The following is a 24,419-nucleotide window of genomic DNA, read 5'->3' as shown; positions in this document are numbered from 1 at the left end:
TACATGAACAAACTGTAATCTATTAGACAAATATGACTTCACAACCCCCGCAGCGCAGTGGCCTTAATAACCTATGACATGCTCTAATCTCTGTAATAAATTTTTCTGGTCAACAGTATCAAAAGCAGCACTGAGGTCCAACAAAACAAGCACAGAGATAAGTCCACTGTCCGAGCCATAAGAAGATCATTTGTAACCTTCACTAATGCTGTTTCTGTACTATGATGAATTCTAAAACCTGACTGAAACTCTTCAAATAGACCATTTCCTCTGCAGGTGATCAGTTAGCTGTTTTACAACTACCCTCTCAAGAATCTTTGAGAGAAAAGGAAGGTTGGAGATTGGCCTATAATTAGCTAAGATAGCTGGGTCAAGTGAGGCTTTTTTAAGTAATGGTTACTTCTGCCACCTTAAAGGCCTGTGGTACATAACCACTAACAAAGAAGATTGATCAGATTTAAGATTGAAGCATAAATAATGGTAGGACTTCCTTGAGCACCTGGCAGGAATGGGGTCTATAACATGTTGATGGTTTGGATTGAAGTTAACCTAATGAAAATAACTCAGACAGAACAATCGGAGAGGGAAAGAGTCTAACCAAATACCGGCATCTCTGAAAGCAGCCAAAGATAACGATACATCTTGGGATGGTTATGAGTAATTTTTTCTTAATAGTAAATTTTGTTAGCAAAGAAAGTCATGAAGTCATTCTATTAAAGTAATGGAATACTCAGCTCAATTAGAGCTCTGACTCTTTGTCAGCCTGGCTACAGTGCTGAAAGAAACCTGGGGTGTTCTTATTTTTCTTCAATTAGTGATGAGTAGTAAGATGTCCTAGCTGTCCAGAGGGTTTTTTTTGTAGAGCAACGACTCTTTTTCCAGCTAAGTGAAGATCCTTCTAAATTAGTGAGATGCCATTTCCTCTCCAACTTACGGGTTATCATGCTTTAAGCTACGAGTTTGTGAGTTATACCACGGAGTCAGACACTTCTGATTAAAGCTCTCTTTTTCAGAGGAGCTACAGCATCCAAGGTTGTCTTCAATGAGGATGTAAAACTATTGACGAGATACTCTAACCCCTTACAGAGTTTAGGTAGCTACTCTGCTCTGTGTTGGTATATGACATTAGAGAACATAAAGAAGGATCATATCCTTAAACCTAGTTACAGCGCTTTCTGAAAGACTTCTAGTGTAATGAAACTTATTCCCCACTGCAGGGTAGGTCCATCAGGGTAAAGTAAATGTTATTAAAAAATGATCAGACAGAAGGGAGTTTCAGGGAATACTGTTAAGTCTTCTATTTCCATACCATAAGTCAGAACAAGATCTAAGATATGATTAAAGTGGTGGGTGGACTCATTTACTTTTGAGCAAAGCCAATAGGTCTAATAATAGATTAAATGCAGTGTTGAGGCTGTCATTCTCAGCATCTGTGTGGATGTTAAAAATCGCCCACTATAATTATCTTATCTGAGCTAAGCACTAAGTCAGACAAAAAGGTCTGAAAATTCACAGAGAAACTCACAGTAACGACCAGGTGGACGATAGATAATAACAATAAAACTGGTTTTTTGAGGACTTCCAATTTGGATGGACAAGACTAAGAGACAAGCTTTCAAATGAATTAAAGCTCTGTCTGGGTTTTTGATTAATTAAGTAAGCTGAAATAGAAGATTGCTGCTAATCCTCCACCCCGGCCCGTGCTACGAGCATTCTGACAGTTAGTGTGACTCGGGGGTGTTGACTCATTAAACTAACATATTCATCCTGCTGTAACCAGTTTCTGTTAGGCAGAATAAATTCAATACGTTGATCAATTATTATATCATTTACCAACAGGGACTTAAGAAGAGAGAGGACCTAATGTTAATAGACCACATTTAACTGTTTTAGTCTGTGGTGCAGTTGAAGGTGCTATATTATTTTTTCTTTTTGAATTTTTATGCTTAAATAGATTTTTGCTGGTTATTGGTGGTCTGGGAAGCAGGCACCTTCTCCACGGGGACGGGGCAACGAGGGGAAGCAGGGGAGAGAAGCTGCAGAGAGGTGTATAAGACCACAGCTCTGCCTCCTGGTCCCAATGCTGGACAGTCACAGTTTGGAGGATCCAAGAAAATTGGCCAGATTCTAGAAATGAGAGCTGCTCCATCCAAAGTGGGATGGATGCCGTCTCTCTAACAAGACCAGGTTTTTCCCCAGAAGCTTTGCCAATTATCAATGAAGCCCACCTCATTTTTTGGACACCACTCAGACAGCCAGCAATTCAAGGAGAACATGCGGCTCTAAACATGTCACTCCCGGTCTGATTGGGGAGGGGACCAGAGAAAACAACAGAGTCCGACATTGTTTTGCAAGTTACACACCGATTTAATGTTAATTTTAGTGACCTCCGATTGGCGTAACCGGTGTCATTACTGCGCGTGAATTACAATCTTACCAATTTACGCTTAGCCAGCAATTTCAAATGTCCTTCGATGTCGCCTGCTCTGGCCCCGGAAGACAATTGACAATGGTTGCTGGTGTCGCTAACTTCACATTTCTCAAACAGAGTCGCCAATAACCAGAGTTTGATCCTCGGCGAGTGTATCGTCGAGTGGGGGAAAAAACGGTTAGAGATGTGAACGGGTTGACGGTGTACACGGGGCTTCTGTTTAGGGCTACGCTTCCTCCTCACAGTCACCCAGTCAGCCTGCTTTCCCGACTGCCCGGATCTGCCAGGGGGGAACTAACGGCGGCTAAGCTACCTTGGTCCGCACCGACTACAGGGGCCTGGCTAGCTGTAGAATTTTCCACGGTGCGGAGCCGAGTCTCCAATTCGCCCAGCCTGGCCTCCAAAGCTACGAATAAGCTGCACTTATTACAAGTACCGTTACTGCTAAAGGAGGCCGAGGAATAACTAAACATTTCACACCCAGAGCAGAAAAGTACGGGAGAGACAGGAGAAGCCGCCATGCTAAATCGGCTAAGAGCTAGTAGCTACGCAACCTAGCGGATTCCTAAAAACACACAAAGTGAATAATGTGTAAATAATCCAGAGGTGATTCAGCAGAAGGAGTGCCTTAATTAAGGCACCAAACAGGCCATGAAGCAGCACAGGCAACGCACAACAACAGCGAACGCGACAACGGTGCCAAAACAAAACAAAAATCGACCAAACACGCTGTGGCAGCACAGGTAACGCACGACAACAGTGCTAAAAAATAAATAAATAAAATAAAATAAAATAAAAACGAAAGCGTTAGCAAGCTAGTTAGCTTGCCAACGCTGATGAAAGTTAGCTGATAAAAGTGCTCCGTCACGATGTTTCGACCGTTAGAGGTCTTCCTTAGGCGTTGGAGCACAGTAAAAAAGTAAAAAAAAGTAAAAAGGTAAAAAAAGTAAAAAAGTCTTGAAAAGACTGTTAGTTCAAAGTCCAAAGCAGCAGGTAGCAGTCTCTGTGTAAACAGTCCCAACAGAGAGCCAAAATTCGGATGCAATCTCACTCCGAAGACAGGAAGTACCTCCAGCTACCAGATCCTTCTTGATCCCCTAACCATCATGACTCAATAAGCTCTTCATAGGTGTCTCTCAGTCTCAAAGGATGAGGACCCAGAGACATAGGTGTCACTGCTGAGATAAATGAACATCTCTACAAGTTCGCCACATACAGATACACTTCTGATGGCCGAGTCCAAGAAGTCATTCAAAGCTTCGATCTTAGTATTGGTCTAGAACAATCACAACCCCAGATACTCAGCTTCTGAAGCACTTCAAGGTCAGGAAACCTTTCCATGCCAAGAAAGGCATCTAATTTATTGGTTTCTGCAACCCTACCCAACACCCAGTCCATGCAAGCACTGAACAGAGTAGGTGTCAAAGCAGAATCCCTTATAACAGTCTGTTCCATACAGCACTCACAGTATCCGTGTACAGGTTGGTGATGATGTAAAGCAACTTCTTTAGGATCCTTAATGTTCTCGGGATGTCCCATTGAGCAGCCTAATCATCTAAATCCAGCGCTTTGCAGAACTCATTCTGTAGTATTATTTGACAGCAAAACAAATTATAAAACAGAATCCATGTACAAATGTACATGACTGCTCAGTAATAAACTCATTGTAAAAGCCTGAGGAAATACAATCAATTTTTCTTATGAATTGCGGGATACCACCTGAAAGTAATAGTGTATTCACACTCTGCTTATTAGCCTGGCATTTGCTCGTGGACAGTGAAAAGCTGATTATGGTTGACCAGCACCGAGGTCCACCAGACTCCGCAGGTACTAAGTTGATGTCAGTCAGGCAACACTGATGTTCGTCGTGGTCCCGGAAAAATTTCCACCATGCTTAAAATCTTCTACATTCATGCTAAAACACTGGCAAGTGTTGAGTTTTGCAACCACTACATCACCTCCGCTAGTATGCTGTTACTGCTCCATTCTCCTCCCCGGTCAGTGTTGAAGGTTTCTTTGGATGCACCACCTGCTCTGGATCCCTTGGGCTTGAAGAAATGTGTAGCAATATGATAAAATGTGGAGGAATATGTAGAAAATGTCTCAATGACGCACCAGTATTGTTATGTCGAGTTTATATCGTGATGTCTCAAACGTTGAGTTGACGATCAGCGTGAAAAGCAACCTCAAGAGCGAAATCACACATTGTGCGAAGTTTGGACGACGTTTGGACAAATACAGCGAAACAGCGCAAAATAGTTTGAATTTGCGCACCACAAAACGTCACGCCGACAGGCAGGTGTGCACAATCCCGGGGCAAGAGCTTGTGCACGCACAGTGTATTTTGAGCAGGAACAGTGCGAGGTGCACCACATTGTACCACTTATGTGGAAATTTTTTTTTTTTTTTAACAGCCGGTACCTGTAGGACCACATCGCACCGCTTATGTGTCCTGCCCAACACGTGTGAATTGTGGACGGCGCGCTGCAGCACAGACACCACGCCATGTGGAACAGAGCTCTCGTGGGTGATGTGACGGTCAGATTTCCCGCTGCATGTTCTGATCTGACGGTCCGTTTCAACCTGGGTTGCTGTCACCGCTCCGTGCGCGCGCTCACTTGCTGCAGCTTGTCACATGGCGATATATGTTTTTATTTATATCCACATAAGTACAGCAATCAGACACACGCACCTCATAGTGGACAGTCGTTAGTCCATGTCTGTCCAAACATAGTAGGTTTGTCCAGCTGGAATGTCCACATCCACAGATTCTCACAGCTGCTTCTGTTGGAAGCCATGCCTCCCGTTAGTGGAGCGCATACACCCACGTGTCAGTGTGTGTGTTTGCAAAGTCACACTCGTGGGGAACTTAGACAAATTTCGAGTTTTTTTTTTTTCGTGCTCCTGTTACAAAATGAGTCAAATTTTCGTGATAGGCTTTTTTTAACTCACTATTACTAACCCTACTCCTTCCCCCAACCCTAACCTTAACCCGCTTCACTTTTAATTTTGTGCAGCCATCACGCAATGAATTAGAATGAATTTGTGCTGCCATGACGAAAATGAGGCACTTTTCGTCACAATATCACGAACCAATAGATTAATGTATATTTCGTGCTGCTGAATCACGACTTGCCGTGAGACCAGGTTGCAAATTTCACAGCATGTACGACAGTGGTTGCCTGCAGTCTGCTGTCGTGCCAAGAGTGTGACTGGCCACACATTTTCTAAATGCCATGTGAGCGGCACTATGTGTGAAGGGGCGCTAAGCAGACGGCTTTTACGCAGTGATTTTATCAGTGATTTTGACTGTTGACCTTTTGAACCCAAAATCAATACACCTCTTGGAGTCACCATGCCTAACACACATACCAAGTTTGATGGCAATTAAACAGTTAGGAAAACAAGTTATTGTGCTCACAAATTTTACAAAAGACCCTCCTGGGGCATTGAAGGGCAGTGGTTTCATTTAGCAATACACAGATACAGAACCTGTTTGAGTTTTAAGGCCACTGGATGCTGGTACTGTTGTGTCTGTTTGAAAAACATCCATGGATGTAGTTCTTTCAAAAAGCAGGGGTGGACAAAAGAGCCTGTCATCACAAAGGGTCATATTGCAATCAGGATACTGAGTGAGAAATTGGGCAATTTTTCCATTGTAGCTCCTGACTCAGTGGTGCTGGAGCAACAGAAATGGCCTTCATCTGTGTATGTGTATGCCTGTGGACTTCACTGTGCCACTACTCAACACTAAGGGCCCCTTCACACATAGTACGAATAAGTACAACTCAGGGCGACTCACGGCAGAACAGCTCGTATGAGAGAGAACCACGCAAACAATGCGCCGATGGGCAAGCGTAGCATGATACCGTTGCGACAGTTCATACATGCAAAAAAACACAGTGCAAATAAATTTTAAAAATACATGCCGTGTAACCACATCACGCAGCTGCTGTGACAATAAAAAAATTAAAAATACATGCCACCCATGGGATTCGAACCTGCACTTTCCAAAAGCTCTGATTGCTTGCCAGAAACTTTACCATTAAGCTAACATCGCTGTCCTGTAATCGGTGCGGAAAAATGCCTGAAATCATCAAAGACATGGAAGAGGTGCGCTGTGTCCGGTCGCTGCAGTCTGGCGCAAAGGCAAAAGATGTTTTATATACTTCCACGTGAGGACAGCAGGCAGAGACACACGCCTCACAGAGAAATGTTGTAAGTTCATGTCCTTCCAAACAGAGAACGTGTCCTCCAGCTGGGATGTCCAGGAGCAGAGATCTTAACAGCCGCGGCTGTGAGTGGATCCCCCGCCCCCGTCCATTCAGTGCCCAGACCAGTGTGTCACTCTCTGTGTTATGTGGTCATTCATTTTCGTTATTTGTTATGTAATTTTGTATGTAGGTGTTGTAATTATTGCTGTAGTCATTTGTAATTATTTATATACCTGTCCTGTTTTTTCCATCTTGTTTTTCTTATACTATTTGTTTCTATTTGGTTTATTTATTGTATCTTTCACATCCTTGATGCTTAAGGTGGCCCAGTGTTTGTATTGCCCTGTTTTGTCAATATGAGACCATACACACATGATAACACTGCTGGAAAAGTGCAGATATGGCTGGCTGTAGTCTCATTAGATTCTTATCCTGGAATGTGAAGGGCATGAATGGTCCTGTGAGGAGGTCTCGGATTTTCAGCCATTTGAAACATCTTAAAATGTGATTTTTTTTTTTTTCCTCAGGAAGCTCATTTACATGTTAGAGATCATAACGGCGGCACAGGAAAAACACCTCCGTGTTGATAACCATTTGTAAAATCCAGGCGGCTTTTGATGGCTTTCAGTGGAGTGAGTATATGAGAAATTGTTTAACAGGCAGGACATGTTCCAACTTGTCCTTAAGGCTTTCAACAGAGGTGTTTTTCCTGTGGCGGAGTGTCGCAGCGGCTGCGTCCCGACGCGCGGACCCGTCCGCACGTCTTTCATTAAAAAAATCTCCTTTAACAGTGGAATATCCGGATAAAATGCTGAAACCGACTTCTTCTGAAACTTCTCTGTTCTCTCACGACGTCCTGGATCAATAGAGCCTGAAATGTGGAGGTTTTCAGCTTGAACAGGCTGATGACGCCGCCTGAGAGCGCTGCGTGACGTCTCGCACCGTGAAAAGTCCTTAAAGCGACAGTATCACCTCAAAATCTCTCATCAGCCGTTAAAATTTTCACTGAAAACCAGCTTAATTTTCGAACCGTGTCCACTTCGATGTGTCTCACAGGTTTAGAAAAATTTTGATCAAACAAAGCGCCAGTCTCTCAGCAACTTCTCAGACAAAGGAATTCCGACGAGGGGCTGGACGACTCCTCCCACAAGGAGTGCTCACAGGCGAATGACGTCACCGACAGGCATGGAAAAACTCACGCATGCGCACGAGGGTTCAAGCATGTCTGACGTAAAAACATATGAATGAAATCCATATAGTTTTTGAAAAAAATAAAAAGGACCCTTACTTTATTGACAGCCCTCGTATATATATATATATATATATATATATATATATATATATATATATTATATATATATATTATCTATATATATATATATATATATATATGTTCAATAAACCCCTCCCCCTCCTCAACCAATCACAATGTTTACATTTTAACGGCATCTGCAGGAAAGTGTGCATGTGTGCATACATGAGCTTTTGACAAGAGCAGAAGTTAGCTTTGAGTTAGCCGAAGTTAGCTTGCACACTGACGCCCGAGAAATGTCCTACACAATAACTCCAGAGGTGTTATCAGGTTACAAAAACAGCATTTTCAGTTTTACTTCTCACAGCCTATCACATATTATATGACAAAGAGGTCATATTTACACACAAATGAAAAAGAATTTGCAGCTAGCTAGACCAGCCTGTGATGTCACCACGCTAACGTCTGTGAAATGTCTTGCAAATCACTTCAGAGGTGTTTTCAGGTTCCAAAAACAGCATTTTCAGTTTCAGAAGTGTGTATTTCTCGCTGGCTGGTAAGGATGCCCCTTGGGCACCTATAGGCACGTCCATCTGGGAGGAGACCCCGGGAACGACCCAGGACTAGGTGGAGAGATTATATCTTCACATTGGCCTGGGAACACCTCAGCATCCCCCAGTCAGAGGTGGTTAATGTGGCCCAGGAAAGGGAAGTTTGGGGTCCCCTGCTGGAACTGTTGCCCCCATGACCCGATAGGGGATAAGCAGTTGTAGATGAGTGATGTGCCAGTATTATAGTGAAAATGAAAATGTTTGACCCAAGTTTTTATACCTTTTTCAGCATGTTCTTCTGTTCTTAAACCTTTTTTTTTAAATCTATTAATCAAATGATTTCCTCATTTATATGGGAAGGTAAAACTCCAAGACTATGTAAATTCATTGTTACAAAAATGTCAGCTGAGTGGAGGTCTGTCTTCAACTAATTTGATGTTTTATTACTGGGCAGTTAACATTCAAATATAACTGCAATGCTAAAATACCCTTGGCCTTTGAGCATGTAATCCATGAAAGAGTGTGTAGAAAGAATGTGACCTTTTGACCCCTTAGAATAGGTCAAGGTTAGTCATCTTTGAACTTGTACAAAGTCTGTCCCAAGAATGGGCTCTGTGAATTTGAAGACCCTGGCAATAATAGGAATGTATAATACAACCCCTGGCAAAAATTATGGAATCACCGGCCTCAGAGGATGTTCATTCAGTTGTTTAATTTTGTAGAAAAAAAGCAGATCACAGACATAACACAAAACTAAAGTCATTTCAAATGGCAACTTTCTGGCTTTAAGAAACACTATAAGAAATCAAGAAAAAAAGATTGTGGCAGTCAGTAATGGTTAGTTTTTTAGACCAAGCAGAGGAAAAAAATATGGAATCACTCAATTCTGAGGAATAAATTATGGAATCACCCTGTAAATTTTCATCCCCCAAATTAACACCTGCATCAAATCAGATCTGCTCATTGACATTGACCCTATGCCATGACATTGACCCTATGTGTCTTTTTGCAAGGAATGTTTTTGCAGTTTTTGCTCTATGGCAAGATGCATTATCATCTTGAAAAATGATTTCATCATCCCCAAACATCCTTTCAATTGTCCAAAATATCAGCGTAAACTTGTGCATTTATTGATGATGTAATGACAGCCATCTCCCCAGTGCCTTTACCTGACATGCAGCCCCATATCATCAATGACTGTGGAAATTTACATGTTCTCTTCAGGCAGTCATCTTTATAAATCTCATTGGAATGGCACCAAACAAAGGTTCCAGCATCATCACCTTGCCCAATGCAGATTCGAGATTCATCACTGAATCCACAGTCCACAATTGCTTTTCCTTAGCCCATTGTAACCTTGTTTTTTTCTGTTTAGGTGTTAATGATGCCTTTCGTTTAGCTTTTCTGTATGTAAATCCCACTTCCTTTAGGCGGTTTCTTACAGTTCGGTCACAGACGTTGACTCCAGTTTCCTCCCATTCGTTCCTCATTTGTTTTGTTATACATTTTTCGATTTTTGAGACATATTGCTTTAAGTTTTCTGTCTTGACGCTTTGATGTCTTCCTTGGTCTACCAGTATGTTTGCCTTTAACAACCTTCCCATGTTGTTTGTATTTGGTCCAGAGTTTAGACACAGCTGACTGTGAACAACCAAATCTTTTGCAACATTGCGTGATTATTTACTCTCTTTTAAGAGTTTGATAATCCTCTCCTTTGTTTCAATTGACATCTCTCGTGTTGGAGCCATGATTCATGTCAGTCCACCTGGTGCAACAGCTCTCCAAGGTGTGTTCACTCCTTTTTAGATGCAGACTAACGAGCAGATCTGATATGATGCAGGTGTTAGTTTTGGGGATGAAAATTTACAGGGTGATTCCATAATTTTTTCCTCAGAATTGAGTGATTCCATATTTTTTTCCTCTGCTTGGTCTAAAAAAGTAACCGTTACTGACTGCCACAATCTTTTTTTCTTGATTTCTTATAGTGTTTCTTAAAGCCAGAAAGTTGCCATTTAAAATGACTTTAGTTTTGTGTCATGTCTGTGATCTGCTTTTTTCTACAAAATTAAACAACTGAATGAACATCCTCCGAGGCTGGTGATTCCATAATTTTTGCCAGGGGTTGTAGTAATAATAGTTATGCTGAGCACGGACTGACGGAAGGACGGACGGATGCAAAGCCTTTGCAATACCCGATGGCCATATTTTTGTAAAAAGATCCTCATACAACTTGGTGTCAGAAGTTCAATCATGCTCACCTATCTCTATCCCAGCCTTATTATTTTTGCCTCTCTCTTTGTCCCTGTCTCAGTACACAGATAATCCTGTTGTACTTGTCTCTCTTAAAATATGGTATCAATTTCAACTTCATTCCAACTGTTTCTGCTTCTGCTTTTGGCCCTTTATGTGATAATCACCAATTTCCTCTTTTCTTCTGACACTCTGCATTTCATCTATGGGGTAACAAGGGCATTAAATGTTTCGATGTTCTTTTTAAGGATAATGCCTTTCTTAATTTTACTGATGTCTTCCTTGTATGGCCTGCCCTCATCTCATTGTTTTTTCAAATTAGACATTGTGCATCATCTATTTTTCTGGAGTTCCCCACTCAGCCCCCTAAACATCCTTGGGAGGACCTCTTTGAACTTGCAGTGCATCCGGAAAGTATTTATAGAAAATCACTTTTTCTGAATTTTTTTTATGTTTCAGCCATTTTCCAAAATGGATGAAATTTATTTTTCCCAAAATTCTACACACAGTATCCCATAATGACAATGTGAAAAGTTTAGTTTTTTGGGGGGGAGTTAGATTTATTTTTAATTTATTAAAAAATTAAAAAAATTAAGACTAAGGTGTGTGTATATATATACGAGGGCTGTCCGTAAAGTATAGGTCCTTTTTATTTTTTTTCAAAAACTATATGGATTTCATTCATATGTTTTTACGTCAGACATGCTTGCACCCTCGTGCGCATGCGTGAGTTTTTTCATGCCTGTCGGTGACGTCATTCGCCTGTGAGCACTCCTTGTGGGAGGAGTCGTCCAGCCCCTCGTCGGAATTCCTTTGTCTGAGAAGTTGCTGAGAGACTGGCGCTTTGTTTGATCAAAATTTTTTCTAAACCTGTGAGACACATCGAAGTGGACATGGTTCGAAAAATTAAGCTGGTTTTCAGTGAAAATTTTAACAGCTGATGAGAGATTTTGAGGTGATTCTGTCGCTTTAAGGACTTTTCACGGTGCGAGACGTCGCTCAGCGCTCTCAGGCAGCGTAATCAGCCTGTTTCAAGCTTAAAACCTCCACATTTCAGGCTCTATTGATCCAGGACGTCGTGAGAGAACAGAGAAGTTTCAGAAGAAGTCGGTTTCAGCATTTTATCCGGATATTCCACTGTTAAAGGAGATTTTTTTAATGAAACGTGCGGACGGGTCCGCGCGTCGGGACGCAGCCGACGCGGCGCGGCAGCACAGGAAAAACACCTCCGTGTTGATAACCATTTGTAAAATCCAGGCGGCTTTTGATGGCTTTCAGTGGAGTGAGTATATGAGAAATTGTTTATCAGCTGGAGATGTTCCAACTTGTCCTCAAGGCTTCCAACAGAGGTGTTTTTCCTGTGGCGGAGCGTCGCGGTGGCTGCGAGCCGACGCTGCAATCCGCCCGCACGTCTTTCATTAAAAAAATCTCCTTTAACAGTGGAATATCCGGATAAAATGCTGAAACCGACTTCTTCTGAAACTTCTCTGTTCTCTCACGACGTCCTGGATCAACAGAGCCTGAAATGTGGAGATTTTAAGCTTGAAACAGGCTGATGACGCCGCCTGAGAGCGCTGCGCGATGTCTCGCACCGTGAAAAGTCCTTAAAGCGACAGAATCACCTCAAAATCTCTCATCAGCTGTTAAAATTTTCACTGAAGACCAGCTTAATTTTTCGAACCATGTCCACTTCGATGTGTCTCACAGGTTTAGAAAAAATTGTAATCAAACAAAGCGCCAGTCTCTCAGCAACTTCTCAGACAAAGGAATTCCGACGAGGGGCTGGACGACTCCTCCCACAAGGAGTGCTCACAGGCGAATGACATCACCGACAGGCGTGGAAAAACTCACGCATGCGCACGAGGGTTCAAGCATGTCTGACGTAAAAACATATGAATGAAATCCATATAGTTTTTGAAAAAAACAAAAAGGACCTATACTTTACGGACAGACCTCGTATATATATATATATATATATATATGGTAAGTCCCTTCGGCTGCTCCCTTGTTTGCACTCGGGGTCGCCACAGCAAATCCAAGGTGGATCTGCATGTTGATTTGGCACAGGTTTTACGCCGGATGCCCTTCCTGATGCAACCCCACATTACATGGAGAAATGTGGCAGGGGTGGGATTTGAACCCAGAACCTTCTGAACTGAAACCAAGCACATTAACCACTTGGCCACCACCCCTGCAAAGTAAGTCCCTTCGGCTGCTCCCTTGTTTGCACTTGGGGTCGCCACAGCAAATCCAAGGTGGATCTGCATGTTGAATTGGCACAAGTTGTACGCCGGATGCCCTTCCTGACGCAACTCCACATTACATGGAGAAATGTGGCAGGGGTGGGATTTGAACCCGGAACCTTCTGAACTGAAACTAAGCACATTAACCACTTGGCCACCACCCCTGCTATATATATATATATATATATATATATATATATATATATATATATATATATATATATATATATATATATATGAAATTATGGGTGGTAAGTTTAGCACCACCCCAGGTGGTAGTGGTATGCCCGCTTTTAGGGGTCTGGCCCTCACTTAATCAGGGAGGTTTCAAATGTCAGTGAGTGTCCAAATGCCTGCCTCTTCGATCTACAGTGCCAATTCGTGGGATCTGCTGGACCTTTAAGATAGATATCTTGTTGTTGTCTAGAAACGAAAGGAGAAGTTCAAGAATTGGATTCCTGATAATTTTCTGAAGTGGGAAACAGACAAAAAAAAAAAAAGAAGTTCCTGTGTAAGTGTGTCAGATATATCCCAAAGTGTCACTCTACTGTCAGAATGATCATTCTTTGTTTTTGGAAAATTGTGTCAGTTGTCTCACACATACTCATATGGTGCATCGCTTGCCTTAAAAAAGAAAGAGAAACTATTATGAATTTGTGTCTTTTTCGCTTGGGTTGTTATGGTTTGTTCTTATCTTAACCTAGTTTTTCCTCTTTAAGAGGAGTACAAAGTGCTTCTTCTGAGCTTGTACCAGGTTCTCCATAAGGTTCATATGACACTGTGTCTTGATTTCTGTGCACTGCGTCCCCCTAAAGCTCAGACATAAATTTAAAGTTTTGATGATCATTATCACAGTTCTGCATAATTCAGTGACATTCTTCTGTCTTATGTATGAGCAGGTCTCCAAGGCCTTGTGATCAGGACTGACAGAGATGTGACAACACAAAGACAAATGCAGATCAACTCAAGTCAACTCTGGGAGCATGCGCTGGTGTTGCTCTTTGCTGCATTCATGACACCACAGAACTGCCTTCGTTCTTGGATAACAATCACCCAGGCATACAACTGATCCGTCCCCACATCTCAAAAGTATTCATCTATCTGCCACAGCCAGGTGACGCGTTGGCATCCCCTTAAGCTTCACCAGCCACTGGGGTCCTCAACACACAGGTTGGATCAGGCATTAAAAAAATGTACTCCATGGTCTTCCTTAGTAACCGCTCATTTGACACAAAGCCTTTCCAGCAGTGCCAATGGATATTCCAAAGAGACCTGGTCCTAAAGACATCTAGTTGTCTCCTTATGACTCTAAGTCTTACAACCACAGAGTAAGACAGAAAGCACCAGGACACTAAAGACTTGGTCCTTCATTCTCCTGCAAAGATATCGCTATTGTCAAACACCTCTGTCCAGCGACATCATCAATCAATCAATCAATCAATCAACTTTTTTCTTATATAGCGCCAAATCACAACAAACAGTTGCCCCAAGGCGCTCTATATTGTAAGGCAAGGCCATACAATAATTATGAAAAACCCCAACGGTCAAAACGACCCCCTATGAGCAAGCACTTGGCTACAGTGGGAAGGAAAAACTCCCTTTTAACAGGAAGAAACCTCCAGCAGAACCAGGCTCAGGGAGGGGCAGTCTTCTGCTGAGACTGGTTGGGGCTGAGGGAAAGAACCAGGAAAAAGACATGCTGTGAAGGGGGGCAGAGATCGATCACTAATGATTAAATGCAGAGTGATGCATACGGAGCAAAAAGAGAAAGAAACAGTGCATCATGGGAACCCCCCCACAGTCTACGTCTAAAGCAGCATAACCAAGGGATGGTCCAGGGTCACCTAATCCAGCCCTAACTATAAGCCTTAGCGAAAAGGAAAGTTTTAAGCCTAATCATAAAAGTAGAGAGGGTATCTGTCTCCCTGATCTGAATTGGGAGCTGGTTCCACAGGAGAGGAGCCTGAAAGCTGAAGGCTCTGCCTCCCATTCTACTCTTACAAACCCTAGGAACTACAAGTAAGCCTGCAGTCTGAGAGCGAAGCGCTCTAATGGGGTAATATGGTACTACGAGGTCCCTAAGATAAGATGGGACCTGATTATTCAAAACCTTATAAGTAAGAAGAAGAATTTTAAATTCTATTCTAGAATTAACAGGAAGCCAATGAAGAGAGGCCAACACGGGTGAGATATGCTCTCTCCTGCTAGTCCCCGTCAGTACTCTAGCTGCAGCATTCTGAACCAACTGAAGGCTTTTTAGGGAACTTTTAGGACAACCTGATAATAATGAATTACAATAGTCCAGCCTAGAGGAAATAAATGCATGAATTAATTTTTCAGCATCACTCTGAGACAAGACCTTTCTGATTTTAGAGATATTGCGTAAATGCAAAAGGCAGTCCTACATATTTGTTTAATATGCGCTTTGAATGACATATCCTGATCAAAAATGACTCCAAGATTTCTCACAGTATTACTAGAGATCAGGGAAATGCCATCCAGAGTAACGATCTGGTTAGACACCATGCTTCTAAGATTTGTGGGGCCAAGTACAATAACTTCAGTTTTATCTGAGTTTAAAAGCAGGAAATTAGAGGTCATCCATGTCTTTATGTCTGTAAGACAATCCTGCAGTTTAGCTAATTGGTGTGTATCCTCTGGCTTCATGGATAGATAAAGCTGGGTATCATCTGCGTAACAATGAAAATTTAAGCAATACCGTCTAATAATACTGCCTAAGGGAAGCATGTATAAAGTGAATAAAATTGGTCCTAGCACAGAACCTTGTGGAACTCCATAATTAACTTTAGTCTGTGAAGAAGATTCCCCATTTACATGAACAAACTGTAATCTATTAGACAAATATGATTCAAACCACCGCAGCGCAGTGCCTTTAATACCTATGACATGCTCTAATCTCTGTAATAAAATTTTATGGTCAACAGTATCAAAAGCAGCACTGAGGTCCAACAAAACAAGCACAGAGATAAGTCCACTGTCCGAAGCCATAAGAAGATCATTTGTAACCTTCACTAATGCTGTTTCTGTACTATGATGAATTCTAAAACCTGACTGAAACTCTTCAAATAGACCATTCCTCTGCAGGTGATCAGTTAGCTGTTTTACAACTACCCTCTCAAGAATCTTTGAGAGAAAAGGAAGGTTGGAGATTGGCCTATAATTAGCTAAGATAGCTGGGTCAAGTGATGGCTTTTTAAGTAATGGTTTAATTACTGCCACCTTAAAGGCCTGTGGTACATAACCAACTAACAAAGATAGATTGATCATATTTAAGATTGAAGCATTAAATAATGGTAGGACTTCCTTGAGCAGCCTGGCAGGAATGGGGTCTAATAAACATGTTGATGGTTTGGATGAAGTAACTAATGAAAATAACTCAGACAGAACAATCGGAGAGAAAGAGTCTAACCAAATACCGGCATCTCTGAAAGCAGCCAAAGATAACGATACATCTTTGGGATGGTTATGAGTAATTTTTTCTCTAATAGTCAAAATTTTGTTAGCAAAGAAAGTCATGAAGTCATTACTAGTTAAAGTTAATGGAATACTCAGCTCAATAGAGCTCTGACTCTTTGTCAGCCTGGCTACAGTGCTGAAAAGAAACCTGGGGTTGTTCTTATTTTCTTCAATTAGTGATGAGTAGTAAGATGTCCTAGCTTTCCAGAGGGTTTTTTTGTAGAGCAACAGACTCTTTTTCCAGGCTAAGTGAAGATCTTCTAAATTAGTGAGACGCCATTTCCTCTCCAACTTACGGGTTATCTGCTTTAAGCTACGAGTTTGTGAGTTATACCACGGAGTCAGACACTTCTGATTTAAAGCTCTCTTTTTCAGAGGAGCTACAGCATCCAAGGTTGTCTTCAATGAGGATGTAAAACTATTGACGAGATACTCTAACTCCCTTACAGAGTTTAGGTAGCTACTCTGCTCTGTGTTGGTATATGACATTAGAGAACATAAAGAAGGAATCATATCCTTAAACCTAGTTACAGCGCTTTCTGAAAGACTTCTAGTGTAATGAAACTTATTCCCCACTGCAGGGTAGTCCATCAGGGTAAATGTAAATGTTATTAAAAAATGATCAGACAGAAGGGAGTTTTCAGGGAATACTGTTAAGTCTTCTATTTCCATACCATAAGTCAGAACAAGATCTAAGATATGATTAAAGTGGTGGGTGGACTCATTTACTTTTTGAGCAAAGCCAATAGAGTCTAATAATAGATTAAATGCAGTGTTGAGGCTGTCATTCTCAGCATCTGTGTGGATGTTAAAATCGCCCACTATAATTATCTTATCTGAGCTAAGCACTAAGTCAGACAAAAGGTCTGAAAATTCACAGAGAAACTCACAGTAACAACCAGGTGGACGATAGATAATAACAAATAAAACTTGTTTTTGGGACTTCCAATTTGGATGGACAAGACTAAGAGACAAGCTTTCAAATGAATTAAAGCTCTGTCTGGGTTTTTGATTAATTAATAAGCTGAAATAGAAGATTGCTGCTAATCCTCCGCCCCGGCCCGTGCTACGAGTATTCTGACAGTTAGTGTGACTCGGGGGTGTTGACTCATTTAAACTAACATATTCATCCTGCTGTAACCAGGTTTCTGTTAGGCAGAATAAATCAATACGTTGATCAATTATTATATCATTTACCAACAGGGACTTAGAAGAGAGAGACCTAATGTTTAATAGACCACATTTAACTGTTTTAGTCTGTGGTGCAGTTGAAGGTGCTATATTATTTTTTCTTTTTGAATTTTATGCTTAAATAGATTTTTGCTGGTTATTGGTGGTCTGGAAGCAGGCACCTTCTCCACGGGGACGGGGCAACGAGGGGACAGCAGGGGGAGAGAAGCTGCAGAGAGGTGTATAAGACCACAGCTCTGCCTCCTGGTCCCAATGCTGGACAGTCACAGTTTGGAGGATCCAAGAAAATTGGCCAGATTTCTAGAAATGAGAGCTGCTCCATCCAAAGTGGGATGGATGCCGTCTCTCCTAACAAGACCAGGTTTTCCCCAGAAGCTTTGCCAATTATCAATGAAGCCCACCTCATTTTTTGGACACCACTCAGACAGCCAGCAATTCAAGGAGAACATGCGGCTAAACATGTCACTCCCGGTCTGATTGGGGAGGGGACCAGAGAAAACAACAGAGTCCGACATTGTTTTTGCAAAGTTACACACCGATTTAATGTTAATTTTAGTGACCTCCGATTGGCGTAACCGAGTGTCATTACTGCCGACGTGAATTACAATCTTACCAAATTTACGCTTAGCCAGCAATTTCAAATGTCCTTCGATGTCGCCTGCTCTGGCCCCCGGAAGACAATTGACAATGGTTGCTGGTGTCGCTAACTTCACATTTCTCAAAACAGAGTCGCCAATAACCAGAGTTTGATCCTCGGCGAGTGTATCGTCGAGTGGGGAAAAACGGTTAGAGATGTGAACGGGTTGACGGTGTACACGGGGCTTCTGTTTAGGGCTACGCTTCCTCCTCACAGTCACCCAGTCAGCCTGCTTTCCCGACTGCCCGGGATCTGCCAGGGGGGAACTAACGGCGGCTAAGCTACCTTGGTCCGCACCGACTACAGGGGCCTGGCTAGCTGTAGAATTTTCCACGGTGCGGAGCCGAGTCTCCAATTCGCCCAGCCTGGCCTCCAAAGCTACGAATAAGCTGCACTTATTACAAGTACCGTTACTGCTAAAGGAGGCCGAGGAATAACTAAACATTTCACACCCAGAGCAGAAAAGTACGGGAGAGACAGGAGAAGCCGCCATGCTAAATCGGCTAAGAGCTAGTAGCTACGCAACCTAGCGGATTCCTAAAAACACACAAAGTGAATAATGTGTAAATAATCCAGAGGTGATTCAGCAGAAGGAGTGCCTTAATTAAGGCACCAAACAGGCCATGAAGCAGCACAGGCAACGCACAACAACAGCGAATGCACGACAACGGTGCCAAAACAAAACAAAAATCGACCAAACACGCTGTGGAGCAGCACAGGTAACGCACGACAACAGTGCTAAAAAAAATAAATAAATAAAATAAAATAAAATAAAAACGAAAGCGTTAGCAAGCTAGTTAGCTTGCCAACGCTGATGAAAGTTAGCTGATAAAAGTGCTCCGTCACGATGTTTCGACCGTTAGAGGTCTTCCTTAGGCGTTGGAGCACAGTAAAAAAGTAAAAAAAAGTAAAAAGGTAAAAAAAGTAAAAAAGTCTTGAAAAAGACTGTTAGTTCAAAGTCCAAAGCAGCAGGTAGCAGTCTCTGTGTAAACAGTCCCAACAGAGAGCCAAAATTCGGATGCAATCTCACTCCGAAGACAGGAAGTACCTCCAGCTACCAGATCCTTCTTGATCCGCCTAACCATCATGACTCAATAAGCTCTTCATAGGTGTCTCTCAGTCTCAAAGGATGAGGACCCAGAGACATAGGTGTCACTGCTGAGATAAATGAACATCTCTACAAGTTCGCCACATACAGATACACTTCTGATGGCCGAGTCCAAGAAGTCATTCAAAGCTTCGATCTTAGTATTGGTCTAGAACAATCACAACCCCAGATACTCAGCTTCTGAAGCACTTCAAGGTCAGGAAACCTTTCCATGCCAAGAAAGGCATCTAATTTATTGGTTTCTGCAACCCTACCCAACACCCAGTCCATGCAAGCACTGAACAGAGTAGGTGTCAAAGCAGAATCCCTTATAAACAACAGTCTGTTCCATACAGCACTCACAGTATCCGTGTACAGGTTGGTGATGATGTAAAGCAACTTCTTTAGGATCCTTAATGTTCTCGGGATGTCCCATTGAGCAGCCTAATCATCTAAATCCAGCGCTTTGCAGAACTCATTCTGTAGTATTATTTGACAGCAAAACAAATTATAAAACATACAGAATCCATGTACAAATGTACATGACTGCTCAGTAATAAACTCATTGTAAAAGCCTGAGGAAATACAATCAATTTTTCTTATGAATTGCGGGATACCACCTGAAAGTAATAGTGTATTCACACTCTGCTTATTAGCCTGGCATTTGCTCGTGGACAGTGAAAAGCTGATTATGGTTGACCAGCACCGAGGTCCACCAGACTCCGCAGGTACTAAGTTGATGTCAGTCAGGCAACACTGATGTTCGTCGTGGTCCCGGAAAAATTTCCACCATGCTTAAAATCTTCTACATTCATGCTAAAACACTGGCAAGTGTTGAGTTTTGCAACCACTACATCACCTCCGCTAGTATGCTGTTACTGCTCCATTCTCCTCCCCGGTCAGTGTTGAAGGTTTCTTTGGATGCACCACCTGCTCTGGATCCCTTGGGCTTGAAGAAATGTGTAGCAATATGATAAAATGTGGAGGAATATGTAGAAAATGTCTCAATGACGCACCAGTATTGTTATGTCGAGTTTATATCGGTGATGTCTCAAACGTTGAGTTGACGATCAGCGTGAAAAGCAACCTCAAGAGCGAAATCACACATTGTGCGAAGTTTGGACGACGTTTGGACAAATACAGCGAAACAGCGCAAAATAGTTTGAATTTGCGCACCACAAAACGTCACGCCGACAGGCAGGTGTGCACAATCCCGGGGCAAGAGCTTGTGCACGCACAGTGTATTTTGAGCAGGAACAGTGCGAGGTGCACCACATTGTACCACTTATGTGGAAATTTTTTTTTTTTTTTTAACAGCCGGTACCTGTAGGACCACATCGCACCGCTTATGTGTCCTGCCCAACACGTGTGAATTGTGGACGGCGCGCTGCAGCACAGACACCACGCCATGTGGAACAGAGCTCTCGTGGGTGATGTGACGGTCAGATTTCCCGCTGCATGTTCTGATCTGACGGTCCGTTTCAACCTGGGTTGCTGTCACCGCTCCGTGCGCGCGCTCACTTGCTGCAGCTTGTCACATGGCGATATATGTTTTTATTTATATCCACATAAGTACAGCAATCAGACACACGCACCTCATAGTGGACAGTCGTTAGTCCATGTCTGTCCAAACATAGTAGGTGTTGTCCAGCTGGAATGTCCACATCCACAGATTCTCACAGCTGCTTCTGTTGGAAGCCATGCCTCCCGTTAGTGGAGCGCATACACCCACGTGTCAGTGTGTGTGTTTGCAAAGTCACACTCGTGGGGAACTTAGACAAATTTCGAGTTTTTTTTTTTTCGTGCTCCTGTGACAAAATGAGTCAAATTTTCGTGATAGGCTTTTTTTTAACTCACTATTACTAACCCTACTCCTTCCCCCAACCCTAACCTTAACCCGCTTCACTTTTAATTTTGTGCAGCCATCACGCAATGAATTAGAATGAATTTGTGCTGCCATGACGAAAATGAGGCACTTTTCGTCACAATATCACGAACCAATAGATTAATGTATATTTCGTGCTGCTGAATCACGACTTGCCGTGAGACCAGGTTGCAAATTTCACAGCATGTACGACAGTGGTTGCCTGCAGTCTGCTGTCGTGCCAAGAGTGTGACTGGCCACACATTTTCTAAATGCCATGTGAGCGGCACTATGTGTGAAGGGGCGCTAAGCAGACGGCTTTTACGCAGTGATTTTATCAGTGATTTTGACTGTTGACCTTTTGAACCCAAAATCAATACACCTCTTGGAGTCACCATGCCTAACACACATACCAAGTTTGATGGCAATTAAACAGTTAGGAAAACAAGTTATTGTGCTCACAAATATTTACAAAAGACCCTCCTGGGGCATTGACCAAATCAATGTGCTTCTTGGGGACACTATGCATAATGCCTATAACTGACTCCCTGCACATACACTTGGGAATAATAAAGAAATAAAGGCTAATGGAAACTGCAGGCCGCATCCTGCACTTGTGCCACCAGTTTGAGACCTCTAATTTCAGTCTGTAAGGACAGACGGACAACAGTGCGGGCGGAGAAAGGCGGAGCTGGGTGAGTGAGGATAAAGAGAGGGTGAAGCAACAATAACAACGTGACTGTGATTCCCCCCCCCCCCCCCCCTTTAATTTTTCCTGTATTTTCCACACACCAACTGCTTTTAAGTGGGATGAAGTCATCACCATCATCACCGGACTCCTGTTGCTGCAGAGTGGCGCGCTAAATCATGATGAATAACTTGTGATCCCCCTCCCCGGACACGCCGTGAGGGAGCGGACAAAATGCTGCTCTATCGCGCCACATGATGCTGCTGCTGCCGGAACTGTGCGCTTCAGTCTATCGCCATCGCTGAGGCACGACTTTACGCATGGTGAAGGCGCGCGCCGCTTCTCCTCCAAAATGTGCCAGTGCGACTCTTCCGGATCGAAACCCAGACGGGGCTCCCTCGCCGTAGCCGGGAAGCTCTTCTTGAAGCACACCACCCTGCACGGCTTGAGGCACATCTTCCTGAGCGGCTCCTACCCGCGGAGACTCGCCTGGCTGCTGGCTTTTCTGGCGGCTTTGGCGCTGTTCTTCACCTGGTCCTCCAACCGGGTGCGCTACCTGCTCTCCTCGCCCGTGTACACCAAAGCGCACATGGTGTACGCCAAACGGCTGCTTTTCCCCGCTGTCACCATCTGCAACCAAAACCTGCTGCTGCCGAGGCGCATGAAGAAGTCTGACATATTCAGCGCCGGGAGGTGGCTGGGACTTTTGGGGAGGAACTGGCAGGTGTCCCCCGCTGCCAGAGAGGCGCTGACGCCCCTCCGGAACGCAGGGAGCAAGACTCCCTGGTCCCCGCTCTCCCGGATTTTAGACTTTAACCACTTTCTTCCCCCTCCGAGGGAGTCCCAGCCGTCCATGCGGCAGCTGCTCGACAGGCTCGGCCACCAGCTGGAGGAGATGGTGCTGTACTGTCGGTACCAGGGGGAACTCTGCGGGCCGCGCAATTTCAGCACAGTGAGTGTGGCCATTCCACCAAACTTCTCCGCCTTCACCTTCACTCCTGACAGGGGCGTAGGCAGGATTTTCTGGGGTGCAGAAGGATGTCAGAGAGATGAGCTGTAATAATGTGCACGTGTTGGCACGCTGGAAAAAAAAATGTGCCACTTGGATGAATTGTAAAAAATTGTTGTAATGTATTAAGTTTTTCTCAAAGTGTATGGGTAAAACCTCAACATATACTCTGAGAGGAACTAATAAATTTAAGTATAAGAAATACAGTAATTTTGGCCATTCAAGTTGCACTTCTTGGTGCAATGTTGCATTTAAATCAATATTGTATGCTCAGTAAATTTTTCCACAGAAAAAAAAAAAATCTGCCCAGACAGCATTTGGTCCAACTCCAAATAGAGTTATAGTCCTATAAACGCTGTCATAGAGTGAAATCAACTATTTCATAGTAAAATTACATTCTATTAGAGTTGAACTACTGGATTTAGCACCATGATGGCTTATTTCACTCTACAGAGTAAAAATTTTGTTTTTGTGAATATGTACGATCTGAAGAAAGTATTCCCGACTGCATGTTCACAAGAAGACAGCTCACGAAATCATGTATGTGCTCGGGATTTTTTAATAATCCTCACAATAATAGCTACATGGCCTCTCTGTGTGTGCTTCCCTCCTGGGGGGCATCGCTAATAATAATAATAATAATAATAATAATAATAATAATATGAAGTTCAGTTTTCATTTGGTGCAGTGGTGAATTTTAATTCAAGAAACAATTTTGCGAAAATAGCGAGTTAATCAAATCAAAAGATGCTAAAAATCTAAGATTTGGACCAAAAATAGACGTTATAATGGTGGAAGATGCTGTCTTCTTCTGTTAATTGAGTACTGTCCATTCCATGTCAAAATGGAGGCTGAATATATCATAATTTCTGTATAAAATACTAGTGTGTATACTCAGCATGATGTATTTGGCATTAAGATCCAGTTTGAGGTCAGTGTTGGAATATAAATTTGCACATTGCACCAATAATACAGATTAAAAAATTGGTACGAGGAGCATCCATGCAACACAACTGAAGATCAGTGTAAGTGTATATCGCTATTTTTTCCTGTTTGGAGAAACTCGTGTATTTGCTACATGTGTTTGTTTTTCTGTCGTTCATTTTACTTCCACATATGCACGGAAATACCAAAGGGGATTAATGTTGTATTCAGTAAAATGGAAGAAAACAGGAGAATTTGGGTTGATGTATTTTACGATGTTGCTAGCATGCTAGCTTTATGTAATGTTGCTATGGTGATGTGTCATAATGACTGCTAGTGAACAGCCAAGTGTCATATTTGGCTGAGTGGTACATTTTGTCTCAGTGAATACAATCATGAAAAGTTATCTGGATTAACTTTGCTGAAAATATCAATGATTTGGCCTCAAAATGTTTTTGACAATGTGGTTTGCTGAACAAAGTGGCACCTTGTCATTGCATTACTTATGATGAAATATTTTAGTAAGGGGGGGTTTGTTTCAGAACTTATAGGACCAAAATGTGAGTGAGTCAGTCAGTCAAAGAATCTTTCATCTCCAATA

The 24,419-nt window shown here is 42.6% G+C and overlaps 1 protein-coding gene across 3 annotated transcripts in view; it reads left to right on the top strand.

The window, feature by feature from the left end:
• The window catches only part of asic1b (acid-sensing (proton-gated) ion channel 1b), an 856,126-nt gene that overhangs the window by 674,606 nt on the left and 157,101 nt on the right, over positions 1 to 24,419 (top strand). The window contains exon 1 of one of the 3 annotated variants that reach the window (XM_034166037.1): positions 21,896 to 22,837. The exons of the other annotated variants lie outside the window; for them this stretch is intronic. Within the exon in view, the coding sequence (XP_034021928.1) occupies positions 22,238 to 22,837 (600 nt within the window). The 5' untranslated portion in view covers positions 21,896 to 22,237. Of the gene's footprint in view, positions 1 to 21,895; positions 22,838 to 24,419 lie in introns of those variants that run through there. 3 annotated transcript variants of the gene reach the window in all.

Source organism: Thalassophryne amazonica, chromosome 3 (genome assembly GCF_902500255.1).
Source record: "Thalassophryne amazonica chromosome 3, fThaAma1.1, whole genome shotgun sequence".
NCBI classification, from domain to species: domain Eukaryota; kingdom Metazoa; phylum Chordata; class Actinopteri; order Batrachoidiformes; family Batrachoididae; genus Thalassophryne; species Thalassophryne amazonica.
Note: the sequence above shows the minus strand (reverse complement) of the source record. Positions and strands in the feature narration are given on the sequence as shown.